At 40.2% G+C, this 15,870-nt stretch overlaps 1 protein-coding gene across 1 annotated transcript; it reads left to right on the top strand.

Moving 5' to 3' along the window:
• The first annotated feature begins 1 nt into the window (after window position 1).
• Window positions 2-14,323, top strand: LOC140936720 (multivesicular body subunit 12B-like). Its single transcript, XM_073386206.1, has 9 exons — window positions 2-197; window positions 1,991-2,080; window positions 4,481-4,574; window positions 4,925-5,060; window positions 6,209-6,343; window positions 10,171-10,310; window positions 11,911-11,972; window positions 12,857-12,907; window positions 13,992-14,323. The coding sequence occupies exons 1-9, from the start codon at window positions 117-119 to the stop codon at window positions 14,034-14,036; spliced, it is 834 nt and encodes a 277-aa protein (XP_073242307.1). The 5' UTR covers window positions 2-116; the 3' UTR covers window positions 14,037-14,323.
• The last annotated feature ends 1,547 nt before the right edge of the window (window positions 14,324-15,870 follow it).

Raw genomic sequence — 15,870 nt, 5'->3', positions numbered from 1 at the left:
CGAAGAGTTTGTTCTAGAGAAAACTGAAAGAGGAAAACGGGTAATCTTCTTGCTCATGTCCCTCATGGCTTTTATGTGAAATTTAAACCCTCCATGTTGACTTAGAGCACTCAGAGATGCAGGAAACACAATACCCTCCGATTACAGACATCAAGATTGTGTCTCAAAAGGACCGTTGCCCCCAAAGATATTTTATGGTGGGTTTGTCAACTATACATCAGGAATTTCTCTATTTGACATGATTTGAGTTGTAGTCTGAAGCGGTTCCTAAAGCGTTTTGCTATGCCTTTTGCTCTTAAAAGTCAAAATACAACCTACCAAAGAAGTGCACCATGACGGTAGACTTTCGCACAACCTGACAATTTCAATTCCAGGCTCAAAGAATAATAATTAGCAATTATTATACATTCAACTCATATCTCTTTTCTGATTGGCCAAAAGCGTACAGTAAATTTTCGAAATCAACGCCTGGGACGTCATCTAGCTGCAGATTATACAATAATCATGTCAAGGACACTCAAGGTCATAGGTAATCATGTTATGTATGACCGCGGTGCATGATTTCTAAGGGTAATCATGTCAAGTTCGTGTGCTTTGTGTTGCTTGCCATCAGTGAATTGAAGAAGCAAAAACATGACCTACTGTTATGACAATTTTTTTTTTTTTCGTTCAATGTATAATGAAACAGTTATTAGATTCGGTTTTTGTGATATCCAGAATATTCAAAGTCTCGGTAAGTGTTATCAGCCAACCCTACCTTGACCTTGATTATTCTGGATATCACAAAAACCTTACCTAATTATAATTATTTATTATTGCATAAGGTTCTGTATGATCTGAAGAAATAATGAAGATTAAGGGGGAGGGATAACACCCTCCAAGCTCTGCATGATTTTTCAGATCATACGATAGCGGAATTCAATAATTGCTTTATCATTCATTCAAATGATACACAGTGTGGGTCATTTTCGAGTTTCAAAAACCCTCACTTTAAAGACGAGGCTATTCGCTGAGCGCAAAACCTTTCCAGTGACAATGAGTTTCATTTGCATGAGAAAAAAAAAAAAGATTTTCATATCAATGGCTTCACTCTTAGCCCTCTATCACAATGGTGGACTCAGAACTTCAAGTAAAGCTACGGTAAAACAGGAAACAAAAACGTGGAACTTGTTTGGCAAAATTGCTGCAAAGTGAGTTTAATAGTGATGTTGTGCATTTTACCACCCATTTATTAAACCTATCTTGCAACAAATCAGGTTGTTGCAAGTTGCGTGAATACTGACAAGCTCTCGATTGGATTAAATTATGCGGGAGTCATGCCATTCATGGGAGTTACATCACTTGCTGAAAGACAAGTTTGCCTTGGGCTGGAAAAATGGGCAACGTGTAGATTTTGCTGCAAAAAGTAGAACTATTCTATACTTTCTGCAACAAATTTTTGCAACCTGCAACAGTTTGAATTGTTGTATGACAGGTTCGAACGTGGCAAATAAAACAGGCAACATCACTATTCAACATGGGCCAGCTCTGGCAAAAGCTTTTGCCTTCAAATGACTTTAAAAAACTGTCGCTGTGTGTAAGACCTATAACTGCTGGCGGAGCACCCAGGATTTCATGTTGAGATTGGGAGCCTCTGGGCTTTCTCTGAGTATTTTAAGAGCACAGCCTTGAAGTCGAAGGTTAGCTTATTGTTGGAACCAATGAGCTGAAGCTGAAACCAATACACAGAACCTTTTCAAGAGGCTGCAAATTCCCATTACAAGAGAATGCGTTCAAGTTTTCATCTCTTAAGTCTTGTATAGTATACAGTGCAGATTGTTTTCACCTGATGTTGTCAATAATGCATTCAGTAGTGTTTCACCATGGATGAAATTGGACGAGGTTTTGATACTTAGAACAGCAGTGTTCTGGTCTCATGTTTGTTGACATTGTTGTTTTTGTTACCATAATATTTTTGTTTTTTCTTCCACTGTTTATCTTGTTGGTTTAGCTTGAAAAGACAGTACTTGGACATGATGGCCAGTTATTTGACAGCACATGGCGACACAAAGGAAAGCGTTATCTTTGCTTTTCACGTGAGGTGTGGTAGTATTGACCTCTCATCCTTTCATTTTGTTAAGTTACATGGTGGTATATATGTATATACAGATATGTTGAAGTTAAATTTTTATATCAGGTAATTTTTATTTTTCTTCTGTTTTTGGGTATGGTAATGTGTACTAATGAAGTTAAAACAAAGGAAAAATAAAAGTTACCTGAGATAAAAAATTAACTACAACATGTATGTGATTTTTTTAATGTAAAGTATATATATTTTTGAAAGTGATTTGTGTCTCTGAATTGCAAATTATTATTTCATAAATTTCATGTACCAACCTTATTGCCAGTGCTTATGACATTTCTTCCCATTTCATTCTTCCTGGATTGATTCAAAAAACAGAGAGGGAGATGCCAGGGAAGTACACTGTAGTCACTAACCTGTGAAACTAGGCTGGTCATATATCATAACCATTTTGGCAATTTACACATCATTTGTTTAATAACAAGAACGCTCTTACAGTGGCGTTCAGTCTCACTTGCTTGGAGATTAGATCGAAAAATGAGGAGGCGATTAATTCTACACGAAACAGGATTTACTCACTAAAGGTTTCTTACTTCCTACTTTATCGACTTCAATATTTTTTATTTTTTCTTAACTGATTTAGTACGCGTGTCAGTGATGACCGGAAATACCTCTGCGGTTGCAGACCTGGCTATACGCATGTATAAATACACGAAAATTCAAGGGCCTTGATTCCAGTAGCCTGCGAGCAAGCTCTCCTAGTAGTGGGAGTGAAGCGAGTCTCGTGGACGAAGCGGAAGCCAGCTTAGCCTGCTATCAATCAACTTCGATTTCCGGAACGTCATTTTTCAGCCAATGGTATTTCCCTTTGTCTGGGCGAAGTACAAATGAAATTTTATGAGGGGTCGTTGCAAGCTCTCCTTTCCTCGGCCCCTCGCTCGCATGTTCTTGCGAGGCTCACTTCGCTTGCCGAAATAGGAGAGCTTGCTCGCAGGCTACGATTCCAGAGAAATAACATCATTGCCAGAGATCAAAAAAGTGATTTTAATGGCACGTCATTTCAATCATCACCGAAAATAAATGGCATGCTCTTTACAAGACCCCATTTGCATACAATGAAAGTAAATACAACACCCAACCATCCAAGTTTTGCTAATTAAGATTCTTATTTTTTTTCGACCACTCAGTAGTGTTCACTTGTTCCAAAGTAATCAATGCTTTGAAGCAGTAGAATTCGTAAACCGACACGTTTTGGAAAAGCTCTAAATTTAATCTTTCTAGTTGAGCTTACGTCGCAAAACATGCATGGCTTCAATCACACAACGATTCTTATCCTCAGTTTCCACGTCTCTGCTAGGACGCCCGGCACAATGACTCCACTTTTCTGTCAAAAATACAAAGAAAAATGCGTTGCAGATTATGAGTCTCGCGGCTTATGCAAGTGAGACTAAATATTATTTTTTTTGTGTATTTAAATGATTTGTTTTGATAACCTGTTAAAACAACTGCTTTCAAGCTATTAGCCTTGAAAGTGACCATGTACATGTATCATCTTATTGCAGGGGTGTTGGGAAAATCACATGTACATGTAGATGCTAACTTCATGTATTAATTAGCACTTAATGAATGAGGCTGAGTAGGATATGAAGAATTAAGCAGATCGAGGCGGGTGTTGGCCGAGGTGGATAACACCCTCTGACTCAGATCTGCTTAATTCTTCAAATCCTACCAAAGTCAAATTCATTAATTGCTATATTATTCATTCAAAATAATTCCTAGTTTAAAAACATAGCTACAACATGCTTACCTGCATCGATGTTAAGCTTATCTTCGATAGTGTGCGTTTAGATTTGTCCAGCTTCGTAAATATTCTCCAAATAGCAAATGTTGCCCTCTGAGTTGTTTTCTTGCTGTTTTTGCTATGTTTTTAGCAATTATTTCGCCTAGTTCCAGCTGTAGTTCTTACTCTTGAAACGAGTGATGTGTCCACCATTTTAGTTTTCACAACGAAAACAACTCAACCTTGTCCCCAGGTCTTCTCGTTTATGGGTGCATTAACCTGTAGAGGGCTGCATTTTTGACGTCATTTCCTCGTTAAACACAAAATTCTTCCACATTTGTTCATCAGTAACTGGTTATGGTGAATTATGCGTGTACTTTTAGCCAATCAGAATCGGGGAAATAATATTATTTTGAATGAATGATAATGGCTGTTTATTTCTTTGTTTCTTTAACAATAATAATGGCCACATTCTTCTGATTGGGTTTTGTCTTGGTTTTGAGAGCAGCATTAATTGGTGATATTATTTTGCTTTCATGTGCAGTGTTCAATCAGGGGGTAATGTTTTATTGGGTAAATATGACTAAATATCATACAATGGCTGCATACATTTCAATCTGTTCGTCGACGATTTTTAGGTGAGAGAAAATGTTATTGAAGACCTAACCGTAATTGGGGAAGATGATCCTATGGTAACTGGATTTACAGCAATAACCAAAGCTCATGATGATGGTCTGTCTTACAGTTTCTTGTTGTTGTTGTTGTTGTTTCTACGTGTAAGAGTATTATTTTGTTGCCAAGAAATATCACATTTCAAGAGCATTGCTCATGGTGTAGTTCCTGTAATCCCTATTTCCTCTTTCCTTACCCATGTACAAGTTGCTTTTCCTCATGCACGTTTTTGTCTCTCTTGAAATTACGGCCAGTAAGACTTTAAAAGATTTTGGCCAGAAGATCCCAGAAGATTTCATGGTTTCACAATTGCTGAACTCTTATTCAGAGAAAAGCTTGGTAGAACAATTTTTTCCTTGAAACTTTGTACTTGCAACTGAACTGCATTCAACACACACTTTCTATTTTAGATGATAAAGCCTTCAGGAAACATCTCCTGTGCCTTAAAATTCAGTCAAGCAGGACAGCAATTAATGCCGTTTGTGATATTGTGCTTATAAACAGAACTAAAGGAGAGACCGCCCCTCCTGGCTTTCATCTCATTGCGTAAGTTTGTACAGTGTATTCATCACTTAACCCGGCGGTCAGTGCTTTGTACTTAGAGTGAAACATTGAGAGAGAAATCAAAACTTATTTTGTTTATTTTTGGAAGCTGGTATTTTGCTTCTAGAACAGAAGGCCACCCGCAAAGTGCGCGATCTCCAAAAGGCTATTTGATAGATTTTAGCTCTTAATAGCCAGAAAACAGCTCGGCTAGCTTCAAAACACGTTTTGTGTTAAGTTTTTAGGGGCGAATGGGTTGATGCAGTGCAGTTATTGTACTATTAGTGCTGTAGCCATTAACGATAAATTTTGACTAGATGTGCTTTTATGGTATTATAGGGAAAGGGGGAGTTTAATAGGCATTCAAGCATTTTTATTCCTGCCGTAGAGATGATTTATAGCGGTGCTCTTGCGCAGCGGAGCACCATGGGTAAGAAAATTTGGTTAACTCTGTGCATCCGAGAAAATTTGGTAGTCACGTGATCGTACATTCACCCGCCTGAAAGCCCCCCGCACCACAGGCGTACCAATGTAAAATAACTCAATTAACAGGTATGGCAACCCAAATGGAACTCGGGTTTTTTCGCGCGAAATCGGGTGGCCACCCGCGCGCCAGACATTTAGAGAGAAAAAACAACAACAATCTCGTGTCTTTTTTCGACTAAGTTTTAATATCTACACTGACTTGGATAACAGAGAAAGAGCTAGAGCGAGAGATAAAAAACAAAGGAGACGAATTTTGTTGGAAGAACAACATGAAAATTTTATGTCGTTGGTGGGAAAATGAGAAATGCTAGCGGTCAGCAAGGAGAAGCCAGCAAGGTAAAAATGAGGTGCAGTGGAAAAAAAAAGCGAACGGGAACACTTTGGTGAGCGCATACGACATTTTTTCCCCATAAAATGTGTAACTAGAAAGTTTCACGTTGTGGCCATGCAAAGCAACGGCAAAGAAATGTACTAATTTTGTCGCTAATTAGACTATTGATTATTTCGCAGATCTCGTTGCCGTCGCCGTTTAGCATCTCTCGATTTTATTTTTTGTTTGAGTATATTATAAGTGTGTTAACGAGACCTTCGCTTTTAGCCTTGGTTAAATCTATACATTAGGTAGTCTGTGGTAGAAAAATTAATCTTTGATTTTATTTCTCTAGGAATGAGGTAAACAATATATCGATATGTTACAAAGTGGCACCAATTATAAGACAGCAACCTGCAGCTGCTATTACAGGACAGCAGTATATGTACTCCAGTGTTCCTCATTCTCTTGGACCAAACGGGCAACAATGGTCAGAATATTGTTGTATTTTTTGTTTATTAACTTAAGAGTACAGAACATTGTTTTAGTGGTATACCAACGATGGTCATTTCTTGATCTCGCCATAATAGTCTATTTTACAGTTACAGGTGGAAACGAGGCTGGAGTTGACCTTGTTTTGATACAGCCCTTCCTGCTTTGTTATGTAAATCATGTTGTTCTTATGCTAACTAGTATTTTTTAAGCATAATTTCCATAAGAAAAGGAAAGTGGTTTGTATCAAAACAAGGTCAACCACAGCCTCACATTCATTCAAAGGCTAGGATAACTGTAAAATGGTCTATTGACACAGTTGCACGTCCATGTGCGACCACCTCTGGTAAGATCACCTCCCATAAACACCCAAAATTTCCCAGTCAAAGCTCTGTGGTAATCGCTGTTGAAACCTTTTTTATTCTACCACCTCTCCTAAGTGACCTCGTCCACTTTTTGTTTTGATGGCTAATCCGCAGTAGAGTAAGACTCACGTTTACGCCAAACGGCAAACGTCAGATTCAAGTTGAGAATTTCTCAGGATAGGTGGTATCGCCGCCATGCTGGTGGACGGCAAAGAAAAGATCGCTCATTAGCTCGTTTTGTTTGTCCACCAGCATTCGTTCATTTCACCATTGTTATTTGTGTCTCCCGAGATTGCATGAAAACCACCTATAGAAAATAAGCAGGTAAAAACTGTCCAGAACAATTCTTATGTATAAGGCTGGCGTGAAACTAATTATTTTTTAGTTTAAGTAATAAACAGTTAACGACAATTAAGGGAAAAACTTTTTCGCGTTGTACAAATTCACGTTTGCCGTTTAGCGTAAACGTGAATCTTAATCTCTCTACTGTCTGATCTTTTAGTTCTCTGTATATAGTTCGCTTCTCAGTGTATACCGAGAACTTATAGTGACAACATGGAACTACACATAACGTAACTTATGCCCTGTTTACAAGAAGGGAGGGTAACCCTGGTGCTAGGGTTACCCTAGCACTCGCACATTTCTTTTTGGTTTTTACACGACGTGTTTACAAGGCAGGTAGGGTTACCCTAGGAAGAGGGTTACCCTAAGGTGCCTTGTAAAAGCTCTGCAAGGGATAACTTGCCTACTCGGGTCAACTTTCCTCCCTCACGCGTGACCAGTAATCTTGACAATTTGAACGGAATTATCCCATTCCTGAGCTAAATTACAAACATCTGAACAATATAAGGTATTTTCTGTATACGATGATTATATTTTCCCGTTTTTTGGTGAATTTAACGTGTTTTCCATAGAGAACTTCAAGTTTTATTTTAAATCTTGGACGTTACATGTATAAAGAATGTCACGCTTGACAAAAGACGTCAGTAAAGCTGGTAAAGTTAACCCGGGTGATAGGGTAGCCTTACCTGTGAAATTTGCTTGTAATCCAGAGATAACTTTAACCCGCTTGGTGAGTAACCCTAGCACAAGGGTATAAACCCTCTCTCCTTGTAAACGGGCCCTCCCAGGAGATACCGTAAAAATTTCCATCCCACTGTTGCGGACCGTAGGGTTCTTGTTAGAGTCAATACCCACCTGTCAGCCTTCTTTTTATAACCAAACTGCTTTAAGGAGGTAGCGTGGCCGAATAAGCAGCGCGTCCGACTCGCAAATCGTCCGTACCAGGTTCGAGTTCCGCTCTGACTTCTTGATAGATTTGTTCTCGGTAGTCCAAAGTTCAAATCCTCGGTCACGCCTGTAAGTAGCCAACTGGTTGCCTCCTGCCAGTTGGCGTTTTTAATTCTGTTATGTTATATTTGAATCATTTCTTCTATTTGACTGGAGTGCCTGTAAATTAGCTGCATAAGCTAAGTGCACTAATTCCATGACAACACAAACCTGTAACCTTTTAAGGCCCGTTTCAAATGTCGTGCTACCGCCGTGCCGAACTCAGTTGATCGAATTAAATTCGACTTTAGCACGGCAGTAGCGCGACGTTTGAAACCAAGTCGTGCTACTGCTGTGTAGCACTGCAAGCCTTGCCGTGCTACACAGCAGTAGCTGGACTTGGTTTCAAACGTCGTGCTACCACCGTGTCGAACTCAATTCATAAATTGTAAATACATTAGAATATATTTAAAAGTTTGCTAAAAAGTTTCTTTATTTTTGTGTTTTGTTTTTGGCAACAGCCGTTCCATTCGACTGTCATAGTGTGAATTAAATTCGACGTCTGAAACCAAGTCGTGCTAGTGTCGTGCTGCAGTCGAGCCTGCTTAGCACGGCAGTAGCACGACGTTTGAAACAGGCCTAAGACAATTACAAGACAGTGAATATTTACGGGCTCCCCTTGTCGCCCGCAATCTTAATCTCCAGGTTGTTATTAAGCATGCGTCGTATGTATGTAGCCAGCATTCGTTTGGACTTTCACTAAGAATGAATAGAATTTGATCACGCGCGTTTGGACCTTCTCTCATCAGGGCGGATAAAGGTTGGGCGGTGAAACGAGCGCGTCCGAGCAAAAAGGTGTGATGCAGTGGACTGGGACTCTGCTTAGAAATGTCGCTTATTTTCGGCAATTCGGTCAGGGCTTGCGATGTGGTTTGTCCATTAGACACTGCCGCTGTCACTGAATGAAGGCGGCTTGATTTGTTTTCTTGCACTTCTTCCTCGTTCCTTTGTGCTGGTTCGCTGTCTTCGGGAGGCAAATGTTGCTATTTTTTGCGGGAGGCTTAGTTGGAGTAGACAGACATCTCTTTCAAAGGATTTCTCTTATTACTTCCATGACTCTACCATTGAATTATATTTTCGTTCTACTACTCGCCAATGTCGATGTTTTCCAAAACAAAAACAACTAAGTACTGTCTAAAACACGAAAGGAAAGTCTCATCCATGTCATCCATGGCAAAATTAAAAGACAGCATATCGTGTTTCATAACTAGATGACGTGTATTTTATAAATGCGTGCAGCTCGTGTAAGGTGAAATTATGCTAATTTCAATCACCATCATCCTTCTTTCATACGTCTTTCTGTTTCTTCGAAACTTCAAAATTAGTTTTCCCTCAGTTTTTACTGTTTACCTTGTTTTGTTTTAGAGAGAAAAAAGGAGAAAAAACCTTACAACTAACCTCAATAAATTTTGTTTGCATGCGGTTGCCGGATTTGCGACGCATTGCGCGGATCGCCATGGCGCGTTGCACCCGAGAAGCAAAGTTTGAAGCAGTACTACGCCACTATGTCAAAATATATCAATCTAATTTTTTGTTATGTTATATAAAATTTATCCCCCTTTAACATATGTAAAAATTGAGTTTAAGAAGTGTTAAGCTTTCGCAAACGAAACGGCGAAAGACGATTAGGTGATATTTAGCGGAAGGAGGAGGTATTCAACACTTTCAAATTAAACTCAAATTTTGGCATTATATGACCAACAAGTTTGACTTATAGGCATACAGACACAAACATATGAAACTGTTTATTGATATTGTTATGAAACGAATTTATCTATTTAACATTGTAGCCTGAAATTACAGAAAGAAAATAGGATTTCCGGTTTGCAAAAAGGAACATTTCGCCGGCCTTCAAGCGCACCGGAAGCGCGGAAAGAGCGCTCGTGCCAGTCCTACTGCGCATCACACGTTAACTGAAGAGCGGAGCGCTCGTTTCACCGCCCAACATTTATCCGCCCTGTCTCTCACTGTTAATCTGATCACGCGTGTTTTGACTAACTTTCACGTGAAAGCACAGCAATGGAGCAAAAGCCTTTTGACCTTCGATCGCTTTCGCCCGCACTCCGTAACCTTTGGTTATTACTAGTTTGTAAAGGTGTTTGCTGATATTTTGTCGTATACTGAATTGTAGGTATGGACAGGCGCCTCCACCAGGACACTGGCAGGTTCAGCAACAACAACAACAAGGTCATCCTGCTGCTCCTTACCCGGGTCCACATTCAGCTCACCCTACTTTAGAAACGTTGCATTCTAGACCTGGAGCTTTTTCAGGTACACTAACTTTATCATAAAAACAATCTTGTACTGAACAGTAATTGGTGGTTTCAACCTGGAGACGGCAGAGTATTACTTGCCTTCTGCGTACAGATAATATGGCTTAAAGAGGCAAAGTGATTCGTCCATGACCAACTGCACGATCACCGGTCGTTTCGCTACAAAGCAAGGCTCGAAAAAAGTCCGGATCATCATACATTTCTGGGAAACTGCCCACCTACCCCTCCCCTAAGACAACCTTAACACTTACTTCTCACTTAAGGCAAAATGTTGTCTAGGGGGAAGGGTAGGTGGGCAGTTTCAAAGAAACGTATAATCATCCAAATAGGTCCCGTCCGGTAGACGTGACAAGTAGATTTTCTTGCTGGGTATGTAATTTTTTAAGTTGACCTGCCCGATTGGTAATGGTCAAATCAATTCATCCTCTAACAAAATCATTAACTGAGACAAGCAAGAAGTGGCCCCGGGCAAGTAAATTGCGCGAGCTGCTTGTCCAAAGGACAAGCTTAAAAACCAGGTTTTTAGTCGGTTGATTTTTGGTGCATATTGACGTCGTTGCAAAGTTGTTTCCCTAAAAAGAAGTCGTCTCTTGGCAAAGTCGTTTCGCTAAAAAACAAGTCGTCTCGCTTTAAATGTAGCGGAAGGGCTGTACATGTAGCGAAACGACTTTGGAACTACACGACCGACCATTGCACATATTCCAAACCTCCATAGTGTGCATAAGAAAAAGGTGTAAATTTGAATGTTTTACATTAGAGACGGTCATAAGAGGGAGATTTTGAATTTGCCCTTGTCAATCCTGTAAGGAATTTTATTTTTATTTCTAAATAGTTACTTTCATTTCTTTTTCTACAGTTTGTTGCGTTTGAAAAGGTTAGGTTTACGGCTACGATCGTTAAGCTTTCTTCAGCGATCGTAGCGAATACATATAGACACAAAATACATCCTTATTAACCCCGGATCTAAGCCCCCACTACCTTGCATTGAAGAATTCGATTCATTATGAAGTTTTGACACCTTATTAAAGGAGCTGTGTCACGAAATTCAGCCAAATTAGGAAATCACAAAACGCCCGTTCAATTAAGAGAAACACAAAAATAACTGCTTAAAACTTTAAAGGACGGTTAAAATAACATAACAGAAACAACGGATGCCACGGATACGCAAAACTGAAGAAGATTGAAACGGATTGAAATTAGGGTTTTTGAAAACTGTTCAGCCTAACAGTTTTTTAAAGTTGATCCCTGCTGCTTGCAACTTCAAAAATAATGCTAAGGAGACATATTTGTTTGTCTATGATCTCTGATTTTGTCATATAACTGTAATTTCTTTGCTTTCTTTAATTTCCATAGCGATTGAGGGCGAGTACGTAATTGGCAAAATTAAACAAAATGAACTGGACTGCCGTAACACAGTCCCTTGAAAAGCCAGTGAACCCTCCTAAAACTCAGGGTTTATAAGCGGCGATTTACAGTTTATGGAAAACAACGTAGTTGACACCGGAGGCGGCTAAGATAGAAAATATTCACATTACTGCCTACGAAAAAGAACAAATTGAGTACTGTTTGTCTAATAATTTGTTGATTTTAACTCCTAGCCATTGAAGGCCTTCCGTTTCAAGTAAATGCTAAGTTTGATATCTTATGGAAAAAATGTGGGGTGAGTTTTTACCGTATAGTTTATTAATATAAAGTACAGTAGGTTTGATTGAAGTTTCCCAGAGTAACAATTTCATTACATTTCCGGACAAAGTACATGTCCTATAACTGGCGTGGGGGCAGGGGGGGGGGGAGTGGGGGGGGGGGGTGGGGAGGGGGAGTGTGGGGAGTGAGAATTGCATAATCCCCTACTTAGATCTTCAACAGCCAACCGTCAGATTTAGTGCCCGTTGGTCCTTTTCAAACGAACCGACGGATTTAGTGCCCCCTATCCCCGACGTTCCACTCCCAACATTAGAGACCTTTAGATTCTAAGACAGGGACAACTACGAAAACGAGACTTTCCGTAGTGCGCGCGGGTGCACCAGCATCATTTTGGCGGGAACACTCGATAGCCGTCATCATTCTGCTACGGCCTACGGGTTTTAGTGAGAATACCGTAGCGAGGGAATCGTTGTCAAATGTTAGGAGTTTCGGTTTATTTTTTCTGGTCGGGAGAGGCTTAACTTTCTTAAATAAAAATAACCGCGTAAACTTTTCTGTTGAAAAAAAAAAGTAAAATGAAGCTTGGCGGAGCGTGTATCTTTTGAGACGGCACCCACAAAACAAAAAATAAAAGAACTTTAAGTCAAAAGGCTCCTCCTCCTCTTCTAATCTAAAGTTCTCTAGCACCCCCTCCCACTCCCCCACAACAAACATTTTGTCCTAAGTGAAAAGCTAGTGTGAACGTTGGTTAGGGGAAGGGCAGGGGGACAATTTTCAAGGATCTTCCACTGATGTCCATTAAGCTAGCTGTCGTTATGGTGGCATGCCATTCCTGTGTAACTTGGAATGGTTTGTTGTAGTGTTAAGTTTCTAATTGCTGTTTATGTTTCTGTATTCTAGCCGGCAATACCAAATGTTCAAACCTTATCTGTAAATGACATAGATTCAAAGGTAAGACGAATTATCCTCTCTTGATTTTAGTGTAGTCATTCGCGACACGTGACACAGTTTCCTATACACTAATTGGTAAACATCTCTGAAGACGTGCGATGCAGTTGTTGTTTTACTGGTAATGCCTTTATTAAAAAATGCTTCGGCTGGCTGAAATCATTTCATGAAAAGGCTTATCAAAACACTTGACTCGCGTTTGGATTCTTTATAGCCAATAACTTGTCAGCTAAACGGACCAATAAGTTCGCAGCTTATTGACCGGTTAGAAATCAGCTTTAGTAATCTCTTTAATTTATATGATGCATGACTTCCGCCAAGAGCCATGGCTCTTGCTTCCGCACAGTTCCTTGAAACGTAACGTAAAACAACAGTTCTATTCAAAATTACACTCACCTGAGCGATGATTTTCCAGCTACTATTGTGATATGTTCCTAGGATTAACAGGGCTACAAGCTCAATTTTTTTAAAGCTGTCTTTTGGCAACATTTAATTCTAAAATGGTCCCCACATATAGCATGTTGGTCGCCGAAAAGGCACTTTGTGCAGTATTACATAACGTTTTGAACAGAAATGATGAGAACGGCTGTCGGCATTCAGTTTTGGAGGTGCACGCGCACGTGCGGAGGAACTTGATTTTGGAGGCGCAGGCGCTCGTGCTGCGCACACACGGACAGCCAGGGTGAAATAGGTTAAAGAAAATGGAATAACTTTAATTTAACTTTGGAAAGACCATAAAGAAGATCTAATTGAAAAACACACAGTCTACCCACTATGACTGGCGCATTACCGCTAAACACTTGTCGCTAAACTTGCGAATCTCACTGAACATTTATCTTCAAACCTGTTTAAATTTCGTAGCTTTTATGTCCTTGCAGCAAGAGGGAGGGATGATCTCTCTTGCCTCACTGTGAATTTTAAAAGCATGCATTGGGCTCGTTACTTGTGAGTTTGTGGATGAAATCCTCTTTTGATCATTGAGTCCTGGGGTGGTAAGCCTTCACTTTTGTTGATTGTAAGAAACTCAATTACCAGGTTATTCCTTTTGTATTTTTATTTTGTTGTACTTTTATTTCTTGCTTCACAGTACAATTATGACTTTAGCAAAGAACGAGCTGTAATTTCAAGATGAAGTAGAATGCTTGTTAATAAAGACGCCTACACGCCACATGCCGGACAAGATGATTGCAGTTCCGAGGACCTCATCTAGATCAATGCATTTTCGAAACGTCCTTTACAAATACGCGTCAAAAGCTCCAAGTCCGTAAAATCGTTTTTCGCTCGTTTTCGACCGTTCACCTCAAGATGCCTGTTTCAAGGCTACTGTTAGACGTGTGTTAAATTTCCAACCTTGTTGTGGGTCATGCTTGAGTAGCTGTGACGTCAGCGTTTTAGGAAAGCGTTTTGCCGTCCACACTAAAACAGAAAAGCGATGTATAAGCGCTATATAAATTCTAAATTCCATTATTATTAAATGACAGACCTCCATCTTTTAAATGAGTTCACTTTCGAAATGGCGTTTTCTTTGGAAAGTGTCTGTTTTTTGCCGTGTTAATGTGAAGGCAGTGCCAATACGCATAAAAATTAAAACGCACTAATGCGGATTGGGTCTTGCATAGGTTATTGTTATCGAAAGAGGTTTAAAATATGTTGCGGAGATGAAGACTTTCTTCAGGCTAAGGGAGTACTTGGACCAATCTTACCGCATGTAGACGGCCAAGCGTATGTGCGCACAAAGTTACCGATATCTCCACGAATGTTGGCGTGTCGAAGCTTTGGCTCAGCCTGTGTTCTCACTATACCGCCTTTCCGTGCCAACACGAAAAGGTATCGGGTATAGTATGAACACCTGTCTGATATGTGGATCTCCACTAGTTTTTAGAGATCGTCGCGGCGCGGCTTCATTCCGTAGAGCCTGGTTCTCATATGCTGCCGATGTATCTGCGAAGTAGCCGCCGGTACCGCCTGAGCTACTTCTCGGACGAATGAGAACATGCGGTGCCGGCAACTAGAGCCATCGCAGAGCTTTAACGCCGGCATGCCTGCGAAGTTGAACTCGAGTCAACTTCGTAGGCATGCCGGTGGTAAAAAATGGGATGACCAATGTTGCCGGCCACTTCTGATCTCATATCGGAACAGTATCCCAAGCACCAAGCAGTACCGGCGGCCATGTCGCAGGCACAACGGCGGCATATGAGAACCAGGCTTTACAGAACCTGCGGCGACATCGCCGTTCTTACGTGTGAACAGAATCCCTATCCGGTGTAGTTTTCTTGCGGGCATAAAAGCTATCCGGTATAGCGTGAACATGTAAAACTAGCGCAAACAAATTATTAGGTATTAGTACAATAAATTCATAATATAAGGCTTTGAGACTGAAACTATTAAAGTGAACGAAAAATATGTTTATTCTGTAGAAGGTAAACTAAAGAGATGCAAGGTAAAGTTCCCATTCACCTTTATCATAAACGTTGTAACGACAAATAGAAACAAACGGCAAGCGAAATATAAGATGTGAAAAAAGGCGATGTGGTCGTCTCTCTCGTTTGGGAGTTTACGCAACGGCGACGGCGACGGCGACGGCTAAAAAAACGTCACTTAAAAAGTGAATTTGCGCTACCTCAAACTTAATCTCGCTTATTTCAGCTCCTTTAATTCGTCAAATGTTGGCAAATTTTTTTGGAGTTGAATTCTAAAGGACTGCATCAAAGTTCAGGAAAAGAAAAAGAAAGTTGTTGTCTTTTTGTTCCCGTCCTTCACAAAACGTGAAATTAGGCATTTTCACGTTGTAGTCGTGCAACGACGGCAGAGAAATGTACAAAAAAGCGTTTTGCACGTGCAAAGTCTTGTTGTTTTGCTTGTCTAAACGTATTGCTTTTTTGCCGTTCTCGTTGTCGTCGTCGTCGTCGTCGTCGTTGCGTAAAATCCCTATTAACGTAACTCTGTTCCCTCATTTCATGCTCTAT

Source organism: Porites lutea, chromosome 5 (genome assembly GCF_958299795.1).
Source record: "Porites lutea chromosome 5, jaPorLute2.1, whole genome shotgun sequence".
In the NCBI taxonomy this organism is placed as follows: Eukaryota; Metazoa; Cnidaria; class Anthozoa; order Scleractinia; family Poritidae; genus Porites; species Porites lutea.
The sequence above is the reverse complement of the archived record's forward strand: the minus strand, read 5'-3'. Positions and strand labels throughout refer to the sequence as shown.